Below are 21,686 nucleotides of genomic sequence, written 5' to 3'. Positions count from 1 at the left end.
GGCCATCTAGAAAGGAAGCCAGGCAAAAGAGTCATAGACTTTGGGTGTCAGTAACCTCTAATATCATGACAGCCCAGACAACCAGGTATCTGAAGAATTTCAGCTTCAAGCAAGTGAGTAAGGCAAAAATAAATAGAAACAGGTATCACCTTGAGAAGCATATGCCCAGCTTTTCTTCTTGCATTAGGGAGAAATGTGTGCTGCAATTTCTATACAAATGTCCATTGCTAGGAAAAGTGGCTAGAAGCTGTCTCAGCCTTTGGTTAAACACTGTGTGTATGTATACCTTTGCTGACGTAATCCTTTCTTGGAGGGGTAGGGAACTATTATATTCATCCACACTTATGTTATCCCTGCTCTTCCTGAGTGCTTTTGCCTGGCTGTCCTTGAACAGTGATAAGGCCTCTTGTTTGTCTGCCTGGAGAAGTGGGGGGGGGGGGGAGCTCTGACTTCTGCATGCTTGAAATGTTTCTTGTTGTATACCGTATTTTTCACCCTATAGGACGCACTTTTTCCCCTCCAAAAATGAAGGGGAAATGTGTGTGCGTCCTATGGGGCGAATGCAGGCTTTCGCTGAAGTCTGGAGAGCGAGAGGGGCCGGTGCGCACCAACCCCTCTCGCTCTCCACGCTTCAGGAAGCTATCCGCAAGCCTTGTGAGCCCGGCGGGAGTTCCCGCGGGCGCGCAAGGCTTGCGGGCAGCAGCCTGCAGCCCGAAGCACGGGGCGTCCTCCGGAGGATGCCCCGTGCTTCGGGCAGATTGCCGCAAGCCTTGCGCACCCGGCGGGAGTTCCCGTGGGCTCGCAAGGCTTGCAGGCAGCAGCCTGTTCTGTGGGCTGGGGTCGGAGGAAGCTTGGGCTTCCCCCGCCCCAGCCCCGCGGCTGGGGGGGAAATATATTTTTTTATTCATTCCCCCCCAAAAAACCGAGGTGTGTCCTATGGGCCAGTGTGCCTTATAGGGCGAAAAATACGGTAATCACATCTATTGTTCTGTCCACTTTGCCTCTCACCCAGTGCCGAATTTACATATAAGCTAAACAAGCTATAGCTTAGGGCCCCACTCTCTTGGGGGGGCCCAAAAAAATTAAAGGGAAAAAACCCTGGATGTACATTTCCAAAATATAAGATAAGAAACAAATAAAATAAAACCTACATACAGCAACAGTGTTTTGTGTTCTGTAGGCTCCTATGATGTAAGTAATGGGCCCCGCCTGCTAGCCTGCTCCCTAAAATATCACTGGTTTGCTCATTTCTATATATAGGGTACCTACATTCTGCATGTGCAAATGGCTTTAGATACCTATTAGGTCCATAAATTACCATATAGCATATATTCAACACAAAAAACAGCGACAATTTGTTGTTGACAAAGGACAGCTGGACATATAAAGGGCCCCATTACCTTCAGGAGCTTAGGGCCTCATCAAGCCTAAATCCAGCCCCGCTTCCTGCTGTCACCCTGTCCACTGCTGCCATGTGGCCTCAGGGAATGTGGCACTCTGGATGATAATGAAATTATCTTTCCACTCTCCCTCTCAGTCTTTCTAAGGCTGAATCAGCAATGAAATGTAATTGATAGGGTTGGGTGTGGGCCTTTCTCTCCATGTGGCAATCCATCCTGCTTTGTGGCTGATGGCGCATATTCTGCACGTTGCACCTTCCTCTCTGCTTGACTTTAACACATTCACTTTCTCAGTAGCAAAGTGCTGCAGAGCAGCCCTTTAAGCAGAGGTGGGGTTTATAGAAGCGGAGTGTCTCTGCTGATCGTACCTGTTAATTCATAATGTTCAGCTGAGAACCTTATTAAAGTAAATTACAGGTTGTGGTGCTCATTACTAGAAAGAACAGCTCAGAGAGGTGTGGTCCCAAGGCAAGTGCTTAAGGATGGAAGCTAGGAAGTCCCCAAGTTCTATTCTCAGCTCTGACACCAATTCCGTCATCAGGTTTCCTTCCCTGTCAGCTTTACAAGGGGAATAGTTACAATTAACATAATGTTTAGGAAGGATGTCTGTGCCCACAGAAGAGATCAGATACTTCAAATAGTTTCTCTTTCCAACAGGACTGGCTCCAGCGGCTATTACCATCAGGTATTTGCTGAGACTTAAGGACTCCAGAAATGCTTTTGTTTAAACATGACAGGGACCTCACAATAAACATTGCATATAGACTCTGTTTCCTCCAGATTGGGGGTATACCTTGGAGTCATGGGCATTCAAATCATCATCATAAAATTCATAACCACTTAATTGTCAGAAGCCTCAGTTTACAAAATATTAAGGAGAAAATTATAATTATTATAATTGTTATTTTTTTAGTATATATCCTGCCTTTCATCCCAAAGGATTACAAAAACCTTTTAATGAAACATGATTCTTTATTATTTCCTTTTTTAAAAAAAGGCTGGATATTTCAGTGATTTTGCAAATGCAACATGACAGCAGCAATAGCGTTGACAGTATCAACACTGCACATTTTTTGTTTTGTTGACTTCATTATTTGTTAATTCTGTGGTTTTATTTCTTTTCTATTTAGTGATCATTTGTTCATGTGGTGTTTTTGTAACCCACCTTGGGCTCATTTGGTGAAGGGCAGACTATAAATTGTTTATCTCTGTTAGGAAGTGACGTTTTGGTGGATGGCAGTTCCCATAATACAGCTGCATGCACAAAAACTGAGTAAACATCAGATCAGGAAGCTAGTCAGAGGGCAGAAAAGAGGTAGCAAAGGCCCTTCCTATAAAGGAATAAAAGGAAAGTGTTTTGTGCTCAGATTGCATTTCTTAACTGGTCTTCAGCAAAAGATTCTAGGGCAACGCACAAAAAGTATTCATGCAACAGATGAATGCAATTTCCAAAAAGAAGATAAAGGCAAAATAAAAATGTAAAACTGGGGAACAGAGAAGGTAGTTGTAACTGAAATATAATCCAGAGCCCCATTGACTTAAAATAGGACTTGCAGTGCAACTCTATACATCTCTATTCAGAATTAAGTCTACTCAAAAATAAGCAAAGTCAGTGAAGTGTATACAGAATTGCAACTTTGCTTATTTTTGAGTAGACATGTATAGGACTGTGCTCTTAATATGTTATACAGGTTTTATTAAGTTTGCCTTCACACCTACCCTGTCACTATTACTATAGTTGGAAAATGGAAACTGAGAGGGAGAATGTAGTTGACCTGAACTCTGGTTCATGAGCTATTTAAAATGATATATGTGTCTCTTGTGGAAAGGACATGGATTTAGGAAATAGAAAGCATACCATCCTATGTCAATCAGTGATGGCTACATGAACATCTGTTGCACAGTACATACTACAGAGGTGTAATTGGAAGGTCTCAAAAGTTGTAGCTGCGCAGTAACATGGTCCCATACAATGACACAAGAGACCTGTATTGCCCTCAGCACCCATCTACACATGATTTTCATGCCTTTTCCTATGTGAAATGCTTCCATGAAATTAATGTTAATGGTTGAAGCAGTCCTCAGTGTATTCAACCACTGAATTACACTGTTAGCAGTATGTTGGGAAGATATATTATATAAGAATTTAATATATTAGATAACCAAGTAAAGGCTCCTCCACATCCCAGTGGTAATGTGCTGTCCCTTCAGCACTATTTTGGGTTGGGAATGGCAACTGGGATCTTCCAGTGGCAACTATATTTTGTGGTGGTCCCCTGTCTTTGGAATGCTGTTTCTTAAGAAGCCAATCTTATAAGCCTTTTTTAAAGGGGGTGCAGGCTATTTGGAAGCTGTGTGATACATTGACTGAGTTTACTTGAAGGTTGTCTTGACTTTAGCCTGCCGCCGCCATTGTTATCAAGGAATTTGATGTTGCTGGCTTTAAAGTGTATTGTTCCAATGTCTTTTAATAGAAGTGCAGTTTTGAATCAGTTAATCTATCAGCATGTTTATTTGGAAGTTCTGCAGATTTTGATGGAATTTATTCCTACATAGCCTTAAAAAACCAATAATGGATTAAAACTATACCCAAATTAATCTGGTAGCATTTTTTAAAAAGGAGTATTCTTAGCAAATATTATTGGGAAAACTTAATATTGAAAGTGGAATTTTGTGTTCACTTTCACAGATGAGGGGACCCATTCTACTCATATGTGGCAATCGTTCACAAACATAAAGTATGCTTCTTGTTTTAGAAGTTTTCTTACATACAAATATTTGGAGGGAAATCAACTGATTTAATCAACTAAGTAGCTAAAACTCATACCAATCCAATTGGTTAAAATCTTACAGCTCTTTTATCTGTTTCCGTATCTCTTGTGATATTAGCCAATGTCCCAGCTGGGACCCATAAGTCAGATAATAAAATGCAAAAGCAAACACCTTTCTAGCACTAACAAAGTGATAATGTGATAGTTTGATGCACCTGAATGGAGGAGCCAAGTTGTGCCCTAGGGCTGTCCCTACATTTAGGCACAGAAGGGTGACCTGCCTCGAGGACCAGATTTGGGGTAACATTAAAAGACAGCCATTTGTCAATGATTGCTACCTTGTTTATTATCGTCTTGCCACCCTCTCAGTTTTCTGCCCCAGGCTCCAAAAAGTCTCAACCATCTGCATTCTGCACCCTCTGAATTGTTTCCTGTTCCTGGCTTTATGTGTACCTCCTCTGTATCCCTCTCTTACCTTGCCTGGCTGCAGCAGTGGCATGAGGAAGAGCCACTGCAGTTATTTGTCTTGTCTAACCTGGGGCTGGTGCCCAGTGGATGATGCTCTGTTTGCCCAGCGAGTGGGCTGTGCAGGAACATTTCTACTGGTAATTATGAAGGGCGCAGGTGTCACCACGTGCATAGTTTCCTAATTCTTTCCATTCCTCATTGCTGTTCTTAGGAAAGAATGAAGCAGCCAGGCAAAGAAAAACCCAGCAGTTTCATGCAAAGCCTCACCCTGTACCTCCTACTGTGCACTCTATTAAATTCACTGAATGGAGAATTCACTTGTCTGAGAAGAATTCACTTCCTGTGCTTGGTGTTTGTTGCAAAGGCACCAGACAAAAGGCACTGCGGGTGCTGGTTGCAAAGCTGAAAGCAGTGATATTCTCAAGCAACACTGGGGACTTATTGTCCCTCTGTGGCCTGTGCCTGAATGATAAAGTAACCCAAGGCGCTTGTGTATTGAAAACAGACTCCCTACCCATGGGGGTGTGCAGCAGCAGGGATGGTGTGGCTACACACTGCTTGCACTCTGGCACCACAGTCCCATCCCTTCTCCTGCTAAAGCCTGTCAGCCAAAGGCCACCATTTGAGGCCCACTGAGAGCAGAACCTGGCCCATCTGCTAAATCAGCCCTCTGCTTTATATGCTAGAACTTGAATGGGGGAAATCAATGAGAAAGTATTTTTTACCAGATTTTCAGTAGAGTCCTTGTTTTCATACTTAAAAAAAGAAGAAGAAAAAGTGGGGTGTTCTGGAGCTTGGCTCTCAGGACTCCTTTTTCTGTCACTTTTTGTGCATATATGAGACCCAGCACAGAATATAGTAAAACAAGAGTATTTTATTTCAACAGAAGGTACCTTGGTGAGAATCCTCATTCACAAAGTTGTGTGTGTATGAATGTGAATGAACCTGTGACTCTAAATATTGTTGGACTGCAAGTCCCATCATCCGTGACTATTCCGCATGCTGGCTGAGGCTGATGGGAGTTGCAGTCCTACAACATCCAGAGGTCCACAGATCCCTGCACTAAGTGACCTTGAGGAAGACACTACCTCTCATCCTAACCTCCCTCACAAGAGTTGCTCAATGAGTTAACTTAAGCTGCTTCAAGGAAAAGGTAAATGCTAACATGATACCTGAGAACGGCAACAACATATGAAAACAGCACCATTTATGAATGATAGAAGTCATACATGCATATTTAGAGATTGTGGCTACCTTCAGTAATAAACATGGGTGGACTGCCAATAGTATGCAACCATTAGTCACAATTTATACCAGTGCAAGCCATTCATAGGTGACTGTTGAATTTGAAACATTATATATTTTAGGAATGTAGCTGAGAATATGCTTTTTAAAGCATATTTTTAAAGATGACATTTTTAAAATGTCATTTTTTATTTGCATAGCACTTTTATTATCTTACTGTATGTATTCTTGCTGGCATAGATATGCCAGCAACACATTTGCAAGCACATGTAATCTATCTATCTATTCTATGGAGAGCTCAGTTGATGGCAGCTCTAGGTTTAAATTTAGTAGCAAACTCCTATTTGCTTCTGTATAGTGTGTCAAATGGCCCTTAGGTCTTCTACAAAAACCTGTGAAGAGACCCTCGGCTCCAAGGGATTCTGTAAATCTCAGGTGCTTCTGAATTGTTGGTGCCCTGATGTGCCTGTTATTCTAACTGTCAGTTCATCTGAGATACTTGCTTTCCATGCAAGCAAACCCTGAACATCCTTGGGCATTCTGACAAACATAACAAGCAGGATCCGTTTGCAGGGGCCAAACAAAAGTGGCTCCAATATGGAGCAATACAGAAGAAATTACAGGCTTGACCAACTTAAATTGTCGTCTTGAGAAACCGGAGGCCTTTCTCTTGGGCATGGTTGGCCAAACAATTCCAAAGAAAGATAGAACCTTTTTTATGTATGCAACTACAGCAGCAAGAATCCTCCTGGCAAAGTATTGGAAGACGCAAGAACTACCTACTCTGGAAGAATGGCAGACCAAGGTGACTGAATTTATGGGGTTGGCGGAGATGACCGGCAGAATTCGAGACCAGAGGAGAAAGTCGGTGGAAGAGGACTGGGAAAAATTTAAAATTTATCTTAAGGACGTTTGTAATATTATGGAATGCTAAGATGTCAAGGGATTAGACACAAGGAATTACAGTTGTAAAATTTGAGTTTGATAAACTTCAATAAGAATTATATTTAAGAATTGGATGAAAGAATGCTAAAAAAATTGATAAAATAAGGATGCAGCGAAGGGGAGGTTTGGGGAAGTCAGGTTATATTTTTTGTTTGTATTTTTGTTTGTTGAAAATTAATAAAAATTATTTTTTTTAAAAAAAAAAAATTTAAATTGTCGTCTTGATAGCTATCTGATCCAAGATACCCATTTAAGCAGTGACTCATGGATTTTTACATAAACTCATGGAGTTCTGCCCATTACCCTCAAGGTGATGGGGTTCGTGGCCACGCCTTCAAAACAATGTGCGGTTTGTTTGCCTTTTGTTGCTAACTTGCTTCTCCTTCTTGTTTCAGGTGAAGTGGATGGCATTTATTATGGGGATAATCGCTTTGCTTCAGTGACAGATTCTGGAACAGCAACACTTAAGCCACGTCCAAGAGTCCGACCTTTGTTGACTTTCTTACCTCTTGTGAGTATTTGCTATGTGTAGCAGGTTGGTTTGGCTTTAGTTTGTATGGTATATATGGAACGCAGATGCCATTTTGCTTCTATAAAATGAGATGCAATGTAAGACAGAGGCGGGCAGAAGGTAGATTGGGATCCATTGCTAGTTTGGGGGTGACTTGCAGTAGATCTTCTGATGGGGCACTTTGAGTGGTGCCCCGTGCTCCTGAGGTTTGGTCAGCAGGCCCACACTAAAATGGAGAGGGGAAAACCATATACAACACCTTGAGTGCCTTGGCTGTGTGGTAAACATTTTTTAGTAGTCAACCAGCTTACTAGGTGGTTACATGTACACTGTGGAAAAGTTACCACTTATTAAATGATTGCTGTGTCTACTTATGCTCACCAGCACACTGATCCAGTAAAAGCTGTTACTTAATGTTCTGCTTCAGATGGTAGGACATGGGCTTAAAAGGCTCTCATGAGTGGAGAAATTTAAGCCACTGCAAACGACGTGGTATCCATACTTGCCCAACTTGTCTCGCAAAAGAGAGACAGAGAGAAACAAATGAAAAGTAGAACTGCTGGAGAACTTCCTGGTGATGGTGCCCAAGGCAGAAAAGGCTTAGATGAGGTACAGGGAACATTATCAGCATACATTCAACTGGTTCTCAACTTGGTTGACTGGATCTGCACCTTTCATGCAAATGCAATGGAAATCATTTTGGGCCTTGTGCTTTGTATGCGTGTTGAAGTTTTCCCTGTTGGTTGTGTCACAGCCTGGTAATCTTGACTTCAGTGACGCCTCAAATTAATAAAATGAATGACTAATAGAAGTGGGGTGGGGGGAGAAGGAAAAAGCATAGAAGAAGGAGGAAGTGTGAGCAGGGATGCTAATTTTGTAGCTGAAATGGCAAAATGAACATGAACACTGTAGCCCTGTTCAGGTTTTCTTAAGTTGTACCTGTGGAGACAGTCCCACCACCTCCTTCAACTTTGACCTTCTCGCATTGAGTGGGAAGGTCTGAAGGAGGATTATATGTGTGTTCTGCTGAACACCATTACAATCCTCCACGACTCCATGAATACAATTTAAGAACTGTAGTCTTCCCTCAATTTGAGTAATGATCATGCAGTGCGTATGCTAGATGTTTCCTAAGGAATAAGAGTGCTACTCTCTGAAGTTTACTTTTATCCAAGTGTGGAATGGAGAAACTTTATGGACTATATGGATTTTATGATTCTTCTTCAGTGCAAAAAGTAAATTCAGAACTTGGCACTGGGTGCAGAATTTGGTGTGCTTTCCCTTTTGAAACCCTCCTCCCCCATTTTTTCTTAATTTTCATAATTTATACAGGTCTTGACATTATAGTTCCTTTATGCTGAATTCTATATTTTTTAAATATGCAAACTGCACAGCCTGTGTGATTAATTGGCTGTTCCACTTCATTTGCTCTTTTTAACAATACTTTGGGGAACACAATCCCAGGGGTTCCTTGGTTTGTATTGTACTCATTTAATTTGTGTTGGGCACCAGCATTAGATTTGCTGCTTCTGGAACCATGACAACAAGAAGCAGCTGGAAATAGCATACAGTATCTTATTTCAGAGACAAATATTTAAGATAAATCAAGCAGAAATGCTGTGTGGTACTAAGTTTGCTATAGTTAAGTTGGCTGTTGGAGGGAGCAGACCAACAAATGCATTTTCCTAGTGAAATTTTAGTCTCATTTCCCTCTTTAGCTAACCAACCAGACAGACGTGGGTATCAGAAAGGGTTAGTTAGTGCTGGAGACCATTTAATTGTTGAGTGACTTATCCCTCTGAGACCCATTAATTCCACTTGTCTTCAAAGACCACATTAATACCACACTTTAAAGCACTATGATACTGTTTTAAACATTCATGGCTTCACCCAAAGAATTCTAGGAGCTGTAGTTTAAGGGTGTTGAGAGTTGTTAGGAGGCCCCAATTCTCCTCCCAGAGCTACAATTCCCAGAGCTCCCTAGGAAGGGTGAAACCATTCTGTGAACTGTAGCTCTGTGAGAGGTGTAGGGTCTAACAACTCTCAGCACCCTTAAGAAACCACAGCTTCCAGAATTCTTCGGGGGAAACCCTGACTAATTAATGTGGTATCATAGTGCTATAAGTGCATGGTGAGAATGTGGCCTAAGATGAGACCCATTAATTCCCCTTGCCCCTCGAAGATGAGACCTGTTAACTGTTGACATTCTAAAAACTCAGAGACAGCAAGAGAGTTTCCATCTGCTGCAAAGCCTCCTGCCCTTTTGCTTAAGCAGTCTCTTCTCCCACCCTTCTCTTCAGTTCTGCTGACTACAGCAAGTACAAGAGAAGAGGCTGGGAAAGCACCACTTCTGCATATTATCCCGATAACACCAGGTTTTAAAACTGGTAGGCAAATAGTATGTTTATGATAAGAAAGTCTGTGCCTGTGTGGCTTTGCAGTAATAGACAGAAGGCCAAGATGGGTCAGATAATTTTGTGTGTGCATGTGTGTATCAGATTTATCAACTGTTTCCCAGCCAGAAGCTGTCAATAAAATAAAATGGGATAAAGTACCAATGATTCAGACTCGAAAAATAAGATTAAACACAAAAATACAGACTCTAAGACTGAGCAAATCTTGGAAATAGTTTTATTGTTTTATAACTATTTCTAAGATTTGCTCAATTAATATTCCATAAATGACTAGGTAAAGGAAAACCAGCATAAACTCCTTCGGTATTTGGCTAAATACCAAGATACTAGCTGCCTGTATAATTTCTTCTAGAGGAGATTCCCATGATTTTGGAAAAGTTCATGTCCAGGGGGGAAATGTATCCTAACTAAATTGGGGTGGCTTCACATGCAGTTTTGAATTTCTTATGCTCTTTGCAGTGCTTATCTCCATGCAGAGAGGCACACATACTAAGCAGAATTCCACACCTCTTTTTCATTATGTGATTTGCCAGTGTCATCTTCAGCTGTGCTCTGCTAAAAACAAACCTGATATCCTGCATCACATATGTGCCTCTTGAAGTAGTGGGAACAGCATTTCTCTGGAGATGTTATCCAGAATTGCTCTTAATCCTGTTCAAAGGCAATCTCTACTAAGGGCTGGTGGATCCCAAATGCATGACCATCACTTGATAACTGCAGCATGTGTGAAAGGCCTGGCAAAGATCAAACGCCCCCAAGTTGGACAGCCATAATGCTTTTCCATGAAGTCAGTTTGTACATCCAGCTGCAAGTCAAGTGGTGCATTTCGTGATATGAAGACAGGATGCCTTGAATGTTCACTTCCAGTTCCTAATGCCTACCAGACAGACATGTGTTTAGCTGGCTTCTGTTCCTTCTTGTGTTTCTTTAACTGAATTGTCCATTGAATAACTGCAATACCAAGAAGTGGTGCTGACTAGAGAAAGGGCATGGGAAGGCATTATTAGAAGTCAGTGACATTGAACAGATGGCTCCAAAGGCATCATTAAGTGGGAGGGAATATCATGGCTCAGGTGTCATTTAGGAAATAAATGAATGAACTCTGAGGATGCCTCACATAATGCTGCTGAATGAAAGGGAAATATTTCAGCATACATTTTGGGGTGAATTCATGCATGCATTTCACTTGGGGACTGCCCACATGTTTACACTGTTGTGGAGAGAAACCACAACTGTTTCCCTTACAAGCATTGTCATGAAATAGATCCATGTTTGCTACATCAGAACTTACACTAAAGTGTAAGGGTAAAGTGATAAAGAAATTATGAGACTTTTTTTTTTGGTAGAAGAGCACTGGATTTTGAATCACATAGATTTGACTAATTGTTTTGATTTGGGGGGGGGGGGCAGTCCCTGAGCTCTAAACTGCATCAACACAATTCCTTTCCCGCTTCCTGCAGTCTTTAGCTAGTTGGGTGGGAAGCTTCAGGGTCACACATCAATGCAAAGGTGGGGACAACAAGAACCATTTGTTCTTTCTGGGCTTCCTGTGGAACCCTGAAAAGGCGGTATGCATCTTCCCCCAATAGTGAAATATGCAGGCAAGTGCATATAACAAATCTTCATTTTAAAAAAGCAAAGAAAAACAGCCTGGGGATGATCCAGTTTTGCCTACAGGAGTGGCAGAGGGAAGGAGTGCTTATCTCCTGTCCTGCTGTCCATTTTTCTACCCAAAAGCTCCCTGCCCAACTATACTGCTCCCCACTACCTGGGAGGGATCTAGATTTGTTTCAATAAAGGTAGGAAAGCAAATGGGGGATTTTGAACAAGAAGATGAGAGGTAGGAAGCAGCTAAGGTTGCTGTTACTTTACTCAAATGGTTTCCCCAGGCTACTTTCCACTTTTAAAATAAAAAATGCTGGGACTTCATTATGTATATTTTAATATAGTGTTGTTGTTTGCCCTTGAAGCTCAATTTATCTCACTCTGGGAAAGATGTGAGCTGCGAATGTTTCTGACCTATTCACCCTGGTGTGGAACAAAATAGCAGCCTCCTCCCATTGGGCCCAGAGATATGGGAGTGATGAGAAACACTCCAGCAGCTCCCATGCTGCTGAGGTAACAAAACTATCCTAGTGTGGTTGCTTGAAGGCAAAGAGGACATCATCCTCAATTAACTAGGAAGCTTATGTGTAATGTGCACGCCCAGCGTAATTTGAAAACACTTTTCCACCACCGTTGCCAGAAGACAAGGTGGCCAACCAAGTGTTTCGATGACGTGGACAAGTGTAGCAGGCATGAGACTATTCATCCTGGGCAGCAGAAAAGACTAAGACTGGCTTTGCTCAGGGAAAATGACAATCCCTCCCTTTCTCCATATGCCAAACCCTGCATTTTATCATCGCAACAATCTTGTGGGATAGGTTAGGGTGAAAGAGGGTGACTGTTCTAGGGGAACTGTAGTGCAATTCTATGCATGCTTACTCAAAAGTCACTGTGTTCAGTCACTGGTAAGTGTGTTTAGGATTGCAGCTGTAGTAAATAAGCTACACAAATAAATAAGACCTGTGCCCCACTGCTTTTCCTTGGAAAACCCGCTCTTTAGCAATAAATTGGACCAAATCAATGGAAAACATTTGTTCCATTTGGTGCTAAAGAGCGGGTTTCTGTGAGGGAAAGTGACAATGAAAGAATGGATAAGCTGTAAGCAGATGGTGCTGTCAGGCAGTGCCACCACCTTGATTGGCTGAAAGTAAGAAGGCCGGCAAGTGAGCACTGACTGAGGGCAAACTGAGGTTGGTGGAGCAGTGCCCCATTCACTCTAATGGACCAGTCCGCACTGGTTTCAGGCAGATGCTATTCTTGTGAGCATGTATCTGGAACTCCACAGAGATTAAAAGGAAGAGAAAATCCCACAGAGACATTTTTGGTGCATCTGTCCTCAGACTCACCCTTCCAGAAGATGCTTTTCTTTACAAAGAATGGCCACGTAGCTTCATTTCATGCATTTTTATGTAATGTGCAGTTAGGCTCTTCAGCATTGGGTTAAAGGGATAAATGAGCCTAAAAAATGAAGTACATGAGCCCAAGCCCTTGTCTTCAGCCATGTATAAATCTGAAACTTTCAAAGCCCAAGCCCTTCCTTTAGACAGACATTGAGAGCTGTGCAATTCTGTCTCAGAAAGGAATGAGGGTTTGTCCAGCTGCCATGGATGTAGGTATGAGTCAATATTTGAACTGGCTTAAGAACTGTGTACACCCAACATTGGATGGAAGCCCATCCATATTCCTTTGCTTTGAAAATAACCCCCTGTAAAACTAAAACTTCCTTGCCACGCCCTGTATTGAACTTGGCATGTGTCTCGCGCATGCCAAGTCTCTCACCTGTCTCACACATGCAGAGTGAAGCATCCAGGAAGCTTTTTTTCATATTTTTGAGAGAAATGAATTGTGTTCTAAGCAATGTTTGCCGGAGCATGCCTTAGCCAGCATCCGTAGCTGCAGATTTGCACAGGGCCAGTCTGCTTCTCTTGGGTCCCCTTGTGCATATCAGTTTGACTCCTCTGTGCTCTGCCATCTCTTATGCCTGTCCCATCCCCCACAGCCCCAACCTCTGCTCTGTAAATCAGATGAGGTGAAACCTGCTGACACATTGATTATTATTATTTAAATCTGCTCGCTCTCTCTTTTTTAAAGAAGCTACAGCAACATCCTGCTAGTCGTTTGAAAATTTACTTGGGGCTTTTCACTGTCACTTTTGTGCCCTTTTAATATTGTTTTTAATAAAGCTTGAAAATGGGACTGTTTTTATAATTTCATTTTAAACTTTTTAATCAATTGCCTTTCAGCCTTTCTGTTGAAGAATACCCTAGGTATAAATAAGTAACTAAATTAAGAACAACCCCTTGTCCCACTTTCTGCATACCCAGAGTTTCTCCTTCTACCGCTTTGCTCCAATTGAAGGAAGAAGAGTATATGTAAGAGGAAGCAATGATATAAAAACTAGATCAAAACTTGCCAGATTATTTTTCCAAAAAGAAATAAGAGAAGGTAGTTACTTGCATTACAATTACCGTAAGTAAACTAAGGTGGAAAGACTGATGCAGCAATAGGCCTAAGCCGTAAAACGTTTAAAAACATTAAAAACAATGGAGCTAAAACCATAAAAACTTAACTAAAAGCTGGAGGGTTTGATTAATGCTGCCTTCTTGTTTCTCCTCCCAGTTACTTGCATTAAGAATCTGGAAGCAGGGGACGTCATGGGTCTGCCTAGTTCAGTGTTGCCTTCCATGACTAGCAGTAGTTCTTCTGTGTTTCAGGAAGGGGACATTCCCAGCTGTAGCTGAGTGAGGTTTTCTGCATGCAGGCCATGTGTTCTGCCACCCCTGATAATTTGGCTCTTCCCCTCTAGGGTAGTGATGGCCAAACAGTAGAACCAGCCAAAAAGATGGGTTTCAATGGCACCAGTGAAACAATGTGTGATCCAAGAATTGTGGCCTAGCATCCTTGAGTGCATGCCTTGGGTTGTATGCCACAGTCGCATGGAACAGCAAGATGTCTCTAGGCCCATCTTGACACTTACGTTTGTGGGCCACATGCTGATTTCTGTCTCATTTTCCTTTACAAAATGGCCCAAATAAGCTGTGAATATTGCCTTTAAAACTTCATTCAGCAGTGAAAGTTACACTCTCTCAATAATAGGAAAACAAGACATCCAGTTAAAAAGACATCTCAGAGACACAGTGGAATAAATATGTATCTGCCCACCAAAATGGCAGATGGAGATGGAGCCAGGCAGGCAACATTTGGACAAGGGGAAGATTCTGCTGTCTAGGTCCATGATAGAATGGGCCCTGCCTCTTTTACACAGCCACCATACTTCCACGGAAAGAGGGGATGCAGAGAATGCCTCTGATGGTTCATATGTGACAATGAGGGTCTTGTCTTATCCCGGTCCAAGGTGTATTCTACTCCCGAACAACCATCACATAGCTTTTCAGTATTGCTATTAGACTTGTCCCACAGCAGATGGTTGATGCATTGAATTGCTCATGATTTACATTCTCCAAGCTTGAAAAGCTGGTTTTAAGTCGCCCTGTGTTGTGAAAGTGACCCTTGATGAGTCAGATAAATGTACGGGTAAGGCTGCTCCTGCTACTACTGCTGACTCTTTATTCCACAGCACTCTCTAAAATATGAAGGTAACAAAGGGCTTACAAGACATATCCATGAGGAAATGACCAAATGATGAAGGAGGTGTATTTCTCAGTGGTCCCTAGAAAGCAGCTCAGTGCCAGGGATCATACTTTTCAGTTGAATTACCTAAAACCCAATTATTATTTTTTAAGCTTTTCATGGTGATCACTTGCTCTGTTGTTGCTGGGTGGCTCTTTCTTTCTTTCTTTCTTTCTTTCTTTCTTTCTTTCTTTGGCACTTCCAGACTGTTGGGATTGAGTTTCATCATGGAAGAAAGGTGGACTAAATTAATAAAACAAATAAAAGCACTCTATATGCGGTGAACAGCCTTCCTTGGCACAGCCCACAATGTTTTAATGGAGCCAAGTTTAACTGTTCCCATTGCTAGATGGGGGGTGGGGACCCATCAAACAAATCTCAACCTTGGCCTGGAATAATGCTTGTTAAATATTACCAGAATCTCTTAAGGTTAGCTTGAGAATTCGAAGTATATGTGTGTGCGTGTGCAACACTTGGAATTGTGAAATCAAGGGTCATATTTCACTGTAGAATCAATAACCTTTTGTATGGGACTTCAGGTTATTTTTCAGCAAACTTTTATTTATTGTACTGTTGCAGACTTGTGGTTTGTATCATAACTTTCCTGTACTTTGGAGTGAAAAGAAGCTTAATTCCTGAGTAGCCAGAGTTTCTTTCTTTTTAAAGAGAAGTCCAAGGAATATTTCAGAGCTATGGTGGTTTGGATTAAAGTGACATCCATGGTTTACAATAACAGTATTAGTTCTTGCAGCATCTTAAAGATTAACAAATATATTGAAGCATAAACATTCATGGGCCGGAGGCCACTTCGTCAGGTGCATGTTGGTCTCTATAATGTTGGATAGAGACAAATTGATGTTCTAGAATAAAAGTTAGCCCTTTGAAATAATGCACATGCGACATCTGTACTTAATCCAAACAGCTTTGTCATGGTTGCTGAAATTAGAAATGTGGTAGAATTATACACGTGCAAAGCACCAATTCCCAAATATAGGCATAATTTTACAGCATAAAAAGGAATCCAGATAGAAGGTCCTAGTGTAATAATAGATAACAAAGGAGAAGAGACTAAAGCATGGTTGCCAGCAGAATTTTTTTTCAGTTCAACGCTATAAACAATCACTTATAACTAGCACCACAGCATGTCTACTATTTCTGGTAGATCTGGTGACTGAACAGCATTGAGACCTGGGTAGACCTGGCCTCTGAGAAACATGTATTTCAGGTCTATCATCTTTCTTGTTTCTCAACAGTTAGATATGCTGTCCATCCATGAGTCTATCTGACATCCAGATGATGCCTTTCCATTCACAGCTGAAACTCTCAGTTCTTTTCCTCCTTCCCTTCAGCCCTTCCAGCCCTTAATTAATTGTCCAGTTAATACAATCAACTGCACTACATTGCCCTTTTTTTAAAAAAGCACACCAGAATTTAAAATAATAATACTGGATTACACTTCAGGGCTTTTACACACTGCGCTTCTCTCTCCTCTCCTTCGAGCAGAATGAGTATAATAACACCGGGTTACTGGCAAGGCTGGCAGAATAATCCACATTCTCTCTGACACAGCTCCACCTTCTGTAATATGGGTAAAATAATCATGGATTTTGAGGTGGTTTGCCCATCGTTGTAAGCCAGAGTTATGCTGGCATGTTATGCTGGCTCCTGCAAAGAAGCTCACACTCACCTAACTCCTCACCAGGCTAAAAAGCACACAATAGCAGCAGCTATGTCAAGCTCTGGCTTAGTGGGCCATCTGAACCCAGGATCATCATCAAGATCTCTCATCTTTAACAACAACCTGCAACCATAAGACAGATTTGTGTGTTTGTGCTTGGTCATGGTTTGGCTAAGCATTGTATGTATCTGTATTGGTAAAATAGTTTTTTTAAAAAAATGTTTACAAACTCAGTGATGGGAAACCTCTCTCTCTTTTTTACATTTCATTTGGCATGAAATAAGATTAGAAATATTGTGCCTTTCCTGCTACCTTCTGCTTTGGAATGGAACCACAACCTTCCAGTCACAGCTTCTTTTATCATTTTCAGTGCATTATTATTATTAAAATCTATACCTCACCCTTTTCCTCTAAGGAGCTCAAGGTGGCAACACGGTTCTCCTTCTCCCCATTTTATCCTCACAACAGCCCTGTAAGGTAGGACTCGAATCCTGGTCGCCCAGGCCCTAGTGGCTTATGCTAACTCTACACCACATTGATTCTCTTCAATGAGGAAGCACTTCAATCCATAAGGTGCTAGCTAGAGCAAAGGGCTGGCTGATGCTTTACTTCTTAATTTCAGTGGTGCCACACTCACCACACTGAACACGTGTGTGTGTGTGTGTGTGTGTGTGTGTGTGTTAGCACTGCAGCAGCCAGCATAATAGAGATCATCAGCATCCCCATATCTGAAGAAGTATGCATGCACACAAAAGCTCATACCAATAACAAACTTAGTTGGCCTCTAAGTTGGAAGGATTTTTTAAATTTTGTTTCGACTACAGCAGACCAACACCTGTAACTAGCATCCCCATGTCGGTGTGAGATGTTCCGATTTGGTGTGTCTGACACTTGCAAACAACTTTACATGAGAACTGACTGATTGGGGCCACTGGAAAGGAAAAGGCAATTGAAACCAGAAGCAGGAAGTGTGGTGTTGGTTTTGGGGTGAGAATGGACAAGGATCAAAGCATCATTGGGCACTTGGTTGAGAGGCACACCGTATACAATCGACTCTGCTAACAGCTCTAGACTCTTCCCAACTTTGAAGCCAGAGGCATTTCAGAGCTGCAGGATTTCCTTAAAGTAGGGAAGTAATGCTTCTCAAGCCCGCTAGTCACTGAGATGAACCCAATCCTGCTATTCGTGTTCCTCTGTCCCTAAAAAATGTATAGCATGGGCCTAAGCAGGTTAGACATGTGGGTGAGACAGGTTCGGAGGTGTGTGCCAAGTGAATCAACTTTAGGCTTAATAATAGTTTCAGGTACATGAATACAGAAATGGTAGGTAACCTTAAAATATAATGAAACACAGAGGGTTAGCTTTGGTCTGTGACAGACATATGGGGAATGAGGGCAAAAGCTGAAATTGGTTTGAAAGATTTGTAAGAAGAGATGATTTCAGGATAGGGTGGTTCCACAGCGGAGATCAGGGCAATGAGAATGAGGAATTATGTGCACATTTTCATAACACCTAAGACATTGAAATTACTAACTTTTTAAAATGATAAAACAAACAAACATTTTCGAGTTTTATTTACAAAACTAGTAAAGTTTAAAAATATGCACATTTTCATAGCATGCAATTAACACTGTGAAATTGAGACTACCAGATTAGATTTAAAAACAAAACTTGCAACAATTTATTACTGGTAAATGTTTTCATTCTGCTTCCACGTTATTTGCAGGCCTGCATAGGTTAGAAGGAAAGCTTTTCTCAGTTCAGGGTCTTTGGCCCCACAGCTATTTCATTGGTTAGTAGGTTGTTGTTATGTACTGAAGTTCTCACCCTGGGCCAGCAGGGGGATACTGTAGATAGTTCAGGTCCACATATGCAAATAAGGGATCGAAAGTGGCATTCAGTGATTGGATAGTTATGGAAAGTTGTTACAGTTACGTTGTACTGGAGCTCTATATAAGCAGGCTGGCTGACCCCTTCAGTTCAGCTCTGTTCTGGCCTGTGAATAAACAAGAGCTGTTTGAAGAGCTGCTGTGTCGTCTGATATGTTCACCCACAACTTAACAGTTGTGGCCACTGCAAGGCAGGATACTATGACGTTTGTTCTAGTCTTCATCAATTGCATAGCTCATTGCTTTACCAAAAAAGAAAGAGAGAGAAGGGAGGTTGTCACAATTTATCTGCTCTTTGACATTCTGGTTTGAGTTGTACAGGGTGGTGTGTCTTTGGTTGCAGTCTCCTTGAATGATGAAAACTGCTCAGTGAAAAGCACAGATTTTTGGCTTAATAATTATCAAAGGGTGTATGCATAGCAGAGCAGTTAAAAACCCTTGAAATGAAGCAGAGCATTTTAATGCCGCCAGTAAGAATTCCCATTTCCTCATTATTTGTAGGAACACCCAGTGTTAAAAGAATGCATGAGATGATGTAGAGTAAAAGCATTTTAGTGAAAAGCATCATAAGAGCACTTCTTGTTTTCCTTGAAACAGGTGCATTGCACTTAAGATGACCAAAAAAGAGGACAGGACAGAACAGTACAAAGATTTGCATAGTGTTTACATGTTAATTCATAGGTGCACATTTAGAAATAATTACTATAATTTAAATTCAAATAAAATACACCTCATCATAGAGACATGGTGACCCATGTTCTTGCTGGGGCTTCTGTCTGGGTGCTAAATGTTGATGGGCATCATTAAGACCTCTGCTACTCTCTCTTCTTAGAGTTCTCAGTCTTTCAACAGGACTTTGATCAGACAGTCCCTCAAATAGAGAACACCCTCAAATAGAGGCCTTCTGCTAGCCTTTCACATAGAGATTGATCTTCTGTAAAGAAGGACACCGGGCTTTTTTCAGCTGGAACTTACCAGGACTCAGTTCCAGCACCTCTCAGGTGGGCGCCATTGCCATTATAAGAGAACAAAGGAGGTGTTCGTGGTGCATTCCAGCACCTCTTTTTCTAGTAGGAGATGTGGTCACCCCATATAATGCTTCTATGTACTGGTCCCTCTCTGGTTCACACAAATGACCAGGGAACATGGTAGGATGAAGTGGCAGCTTGTGCAACATGCAAAGGTGGACTTTCTATGATGGGCGCAAGTGTCTCCAAGAGGGAAAGGCACCTGCATTCTCCAGGCACACTTCCGGCATTTTCAGCTGTGTAATTGTGCTGAACTTGGTGCACCGGAAGCTACATTACATATACAGTGGTACCTCGGGTTACATACGCTTCAGGTTACATACGCTTGAGGTTACCCAGAAATAGTGCTTCAGGTTAAGAACTTTGCTTTAGGATGAGAACAGAAATTGTGCTCCAGCGGCGTGGCAGCAGCAGGAGGCCCCAATAGTTAAAGTGGTGCTTCAGGTTAAGAACAGTTTCAGGTTAAGTACGGACCTCCGGAATGAATTAAGTACTTAACCCGAGGTACCACTGTATGTCTTAAAAATAATGTGGGTGCTTAAAGATTTTCCAGATTATGTTTGCACCTGGAACTGCTTCATTTCTGATATGATGTTTTTAGCTGTGCCTATGTAGTAAAATGAAGACTCTTGCCTTGATCAACTCATGTTTGCAAACACTGTGGAGTATGTTGCCCCATGACTAGTAGTGGGGCAACTACCGTATTTTTTGCACCATAACACTCACTTTTTTCCTCCTAGAAAGTAAGGGGAAATGTCTGTGCGTGTTATGGAGCGAATGCCTGCGGGTGGCGGGGGGATCTGCTGCAGTCGTGAGCAGAGGATCCATGGTTCGCCTTCCTTCCCTCCTCCGTGGTTACAAAGCATGGATCCACATGGATCCTCAGGATTTTTGCATTGGGTCAGATCACATGTCTGTGGCCACAGCATGAACCACAAAAATCATATATCAACTATTTCGTTTAGAATATTTTTTTTTCTTGTTTTCCTCCTCTAAAAACTACGTGCGTGTTATGGTCTGGTGCGTGTTATAGAGCGAAAAATACGGTATAATACAGGGGTAGGGAACTCATGTCAGGGAAGTGAGTGGCGCTGTGGTCTAAACCACAGAGCCTCTTGGGCTTGCCAATCAGAAGGTCGGCAGTTCGAATCCCCACAACGGGGTGAGCTCCCGTTGCTCGGTCCCAGCTCCTGCCAACCTAGCAGTTCAAAAGCATGCCAAAAAGTGCAAGTAGATAAATAGGTACCACTCCGGTGGGAAGGTAAACGGCGTTTCTGTCTGCTGCTCTGATTTTGGTGTTCCATTGCGCCAGAAGCAGCTTAGTCATGCTGGCCACCTGACCCAGAAAAACTGTCTGCGGACAAAGGCCAGCTCCCTCGGCCTGAAAAGCAAGATGAGCGTCGCAACCCCAGAGTCGTCTGTGACTGGACTTAACTGTCAGGGGTCCTTTACCTTTACCTTTAGGGAACCCATGGTCCTCTAGATGTTGTCATACTGCAGCCCCCATCATCAGTGATTGTTGGCCATTCTGGCTGTGGGTGATGGGAGTGGGAATCCAACAACATCTGCAGGGTCCCAATTTCATATGTGAATTAAATCGCTGAAGGAATGGTGTTGATGCAGGTTCATTGCACTTGGGTGGGGCAGAAACTCAGTGCTACTAAATAAATCACTGTCCCCAAAAGAAGGAAGCATGACTTCAACTCCCGACACTGACCTCCCTGTAATTTAGATGCATTAGTGTAGGCTCAGAGAGTAGCAGAAGCATTAAATGCCTTTTTTTGTGGAATGATGGCAATAGTGAATCACCAGTGGAGAGGCGAGTTGAGTCCAATTCCATGGGGCTGGATTCCAGCAGAATCCCTTGTTCAGCATTCTGGACTGCTAAGATGGCTTTCAGGGAAAGAGCAGAGGAAGGTGGGTGTCCAGTATAGCCCAATATTATCTTGACATTTTCACAAGCATTGCAGGTGATCAGGCTTAGCATCCTGAGCCAAGCCACATCTGCTGTGCAGAAAGGTTCGCCTGACACCTTCATTATATGCCTTTAGGCACCGGGCAATAATGTTCCACTTTGGCTGGTTGACATTCAATGTCCTTTT

General features: G+C 42.2%; 1 protein-coding gene across 1 annotated transcript in view; it reads left to right on the top strand.

The window, feature by feature from the left end:
- LOC309343413 (uncharacterized protein C6orf132 homolog) overlaps nucleotides 1–21,686 on the top strand; it is a 41,458-nt gene that overhangs the window by 8,776 nt on the left and 10,996 nt on the right. The window contains exon 2 of the mRNA XM_081864896.1: nucleotides 7,225–7,340. Within this exon, the coding sequence (XP_081721022.1) occupies nucleotides 7,225–7,340 (116 nt within the window). The remainder of the gene's footprint in view (nucleotides 1–7,224; nucleotides 7,341–21,686) is intronic.

Source organism: Podarcis erhardii, assembly GCF_964252035.2.
Source record: "Podarcis erhardii genome assembly, chromosome: 6".
Lineage (NCBI taxonomy): Eukaryota > Metazoa > Chordata > Lepidosauria > Squamata > Lacertidae > Podarcis > Podarcis erhardii.
Note: the sequence above shows the minus strand (reverse complement) of the source record. Positions and strands in the feature narration are given on the sequence as shown.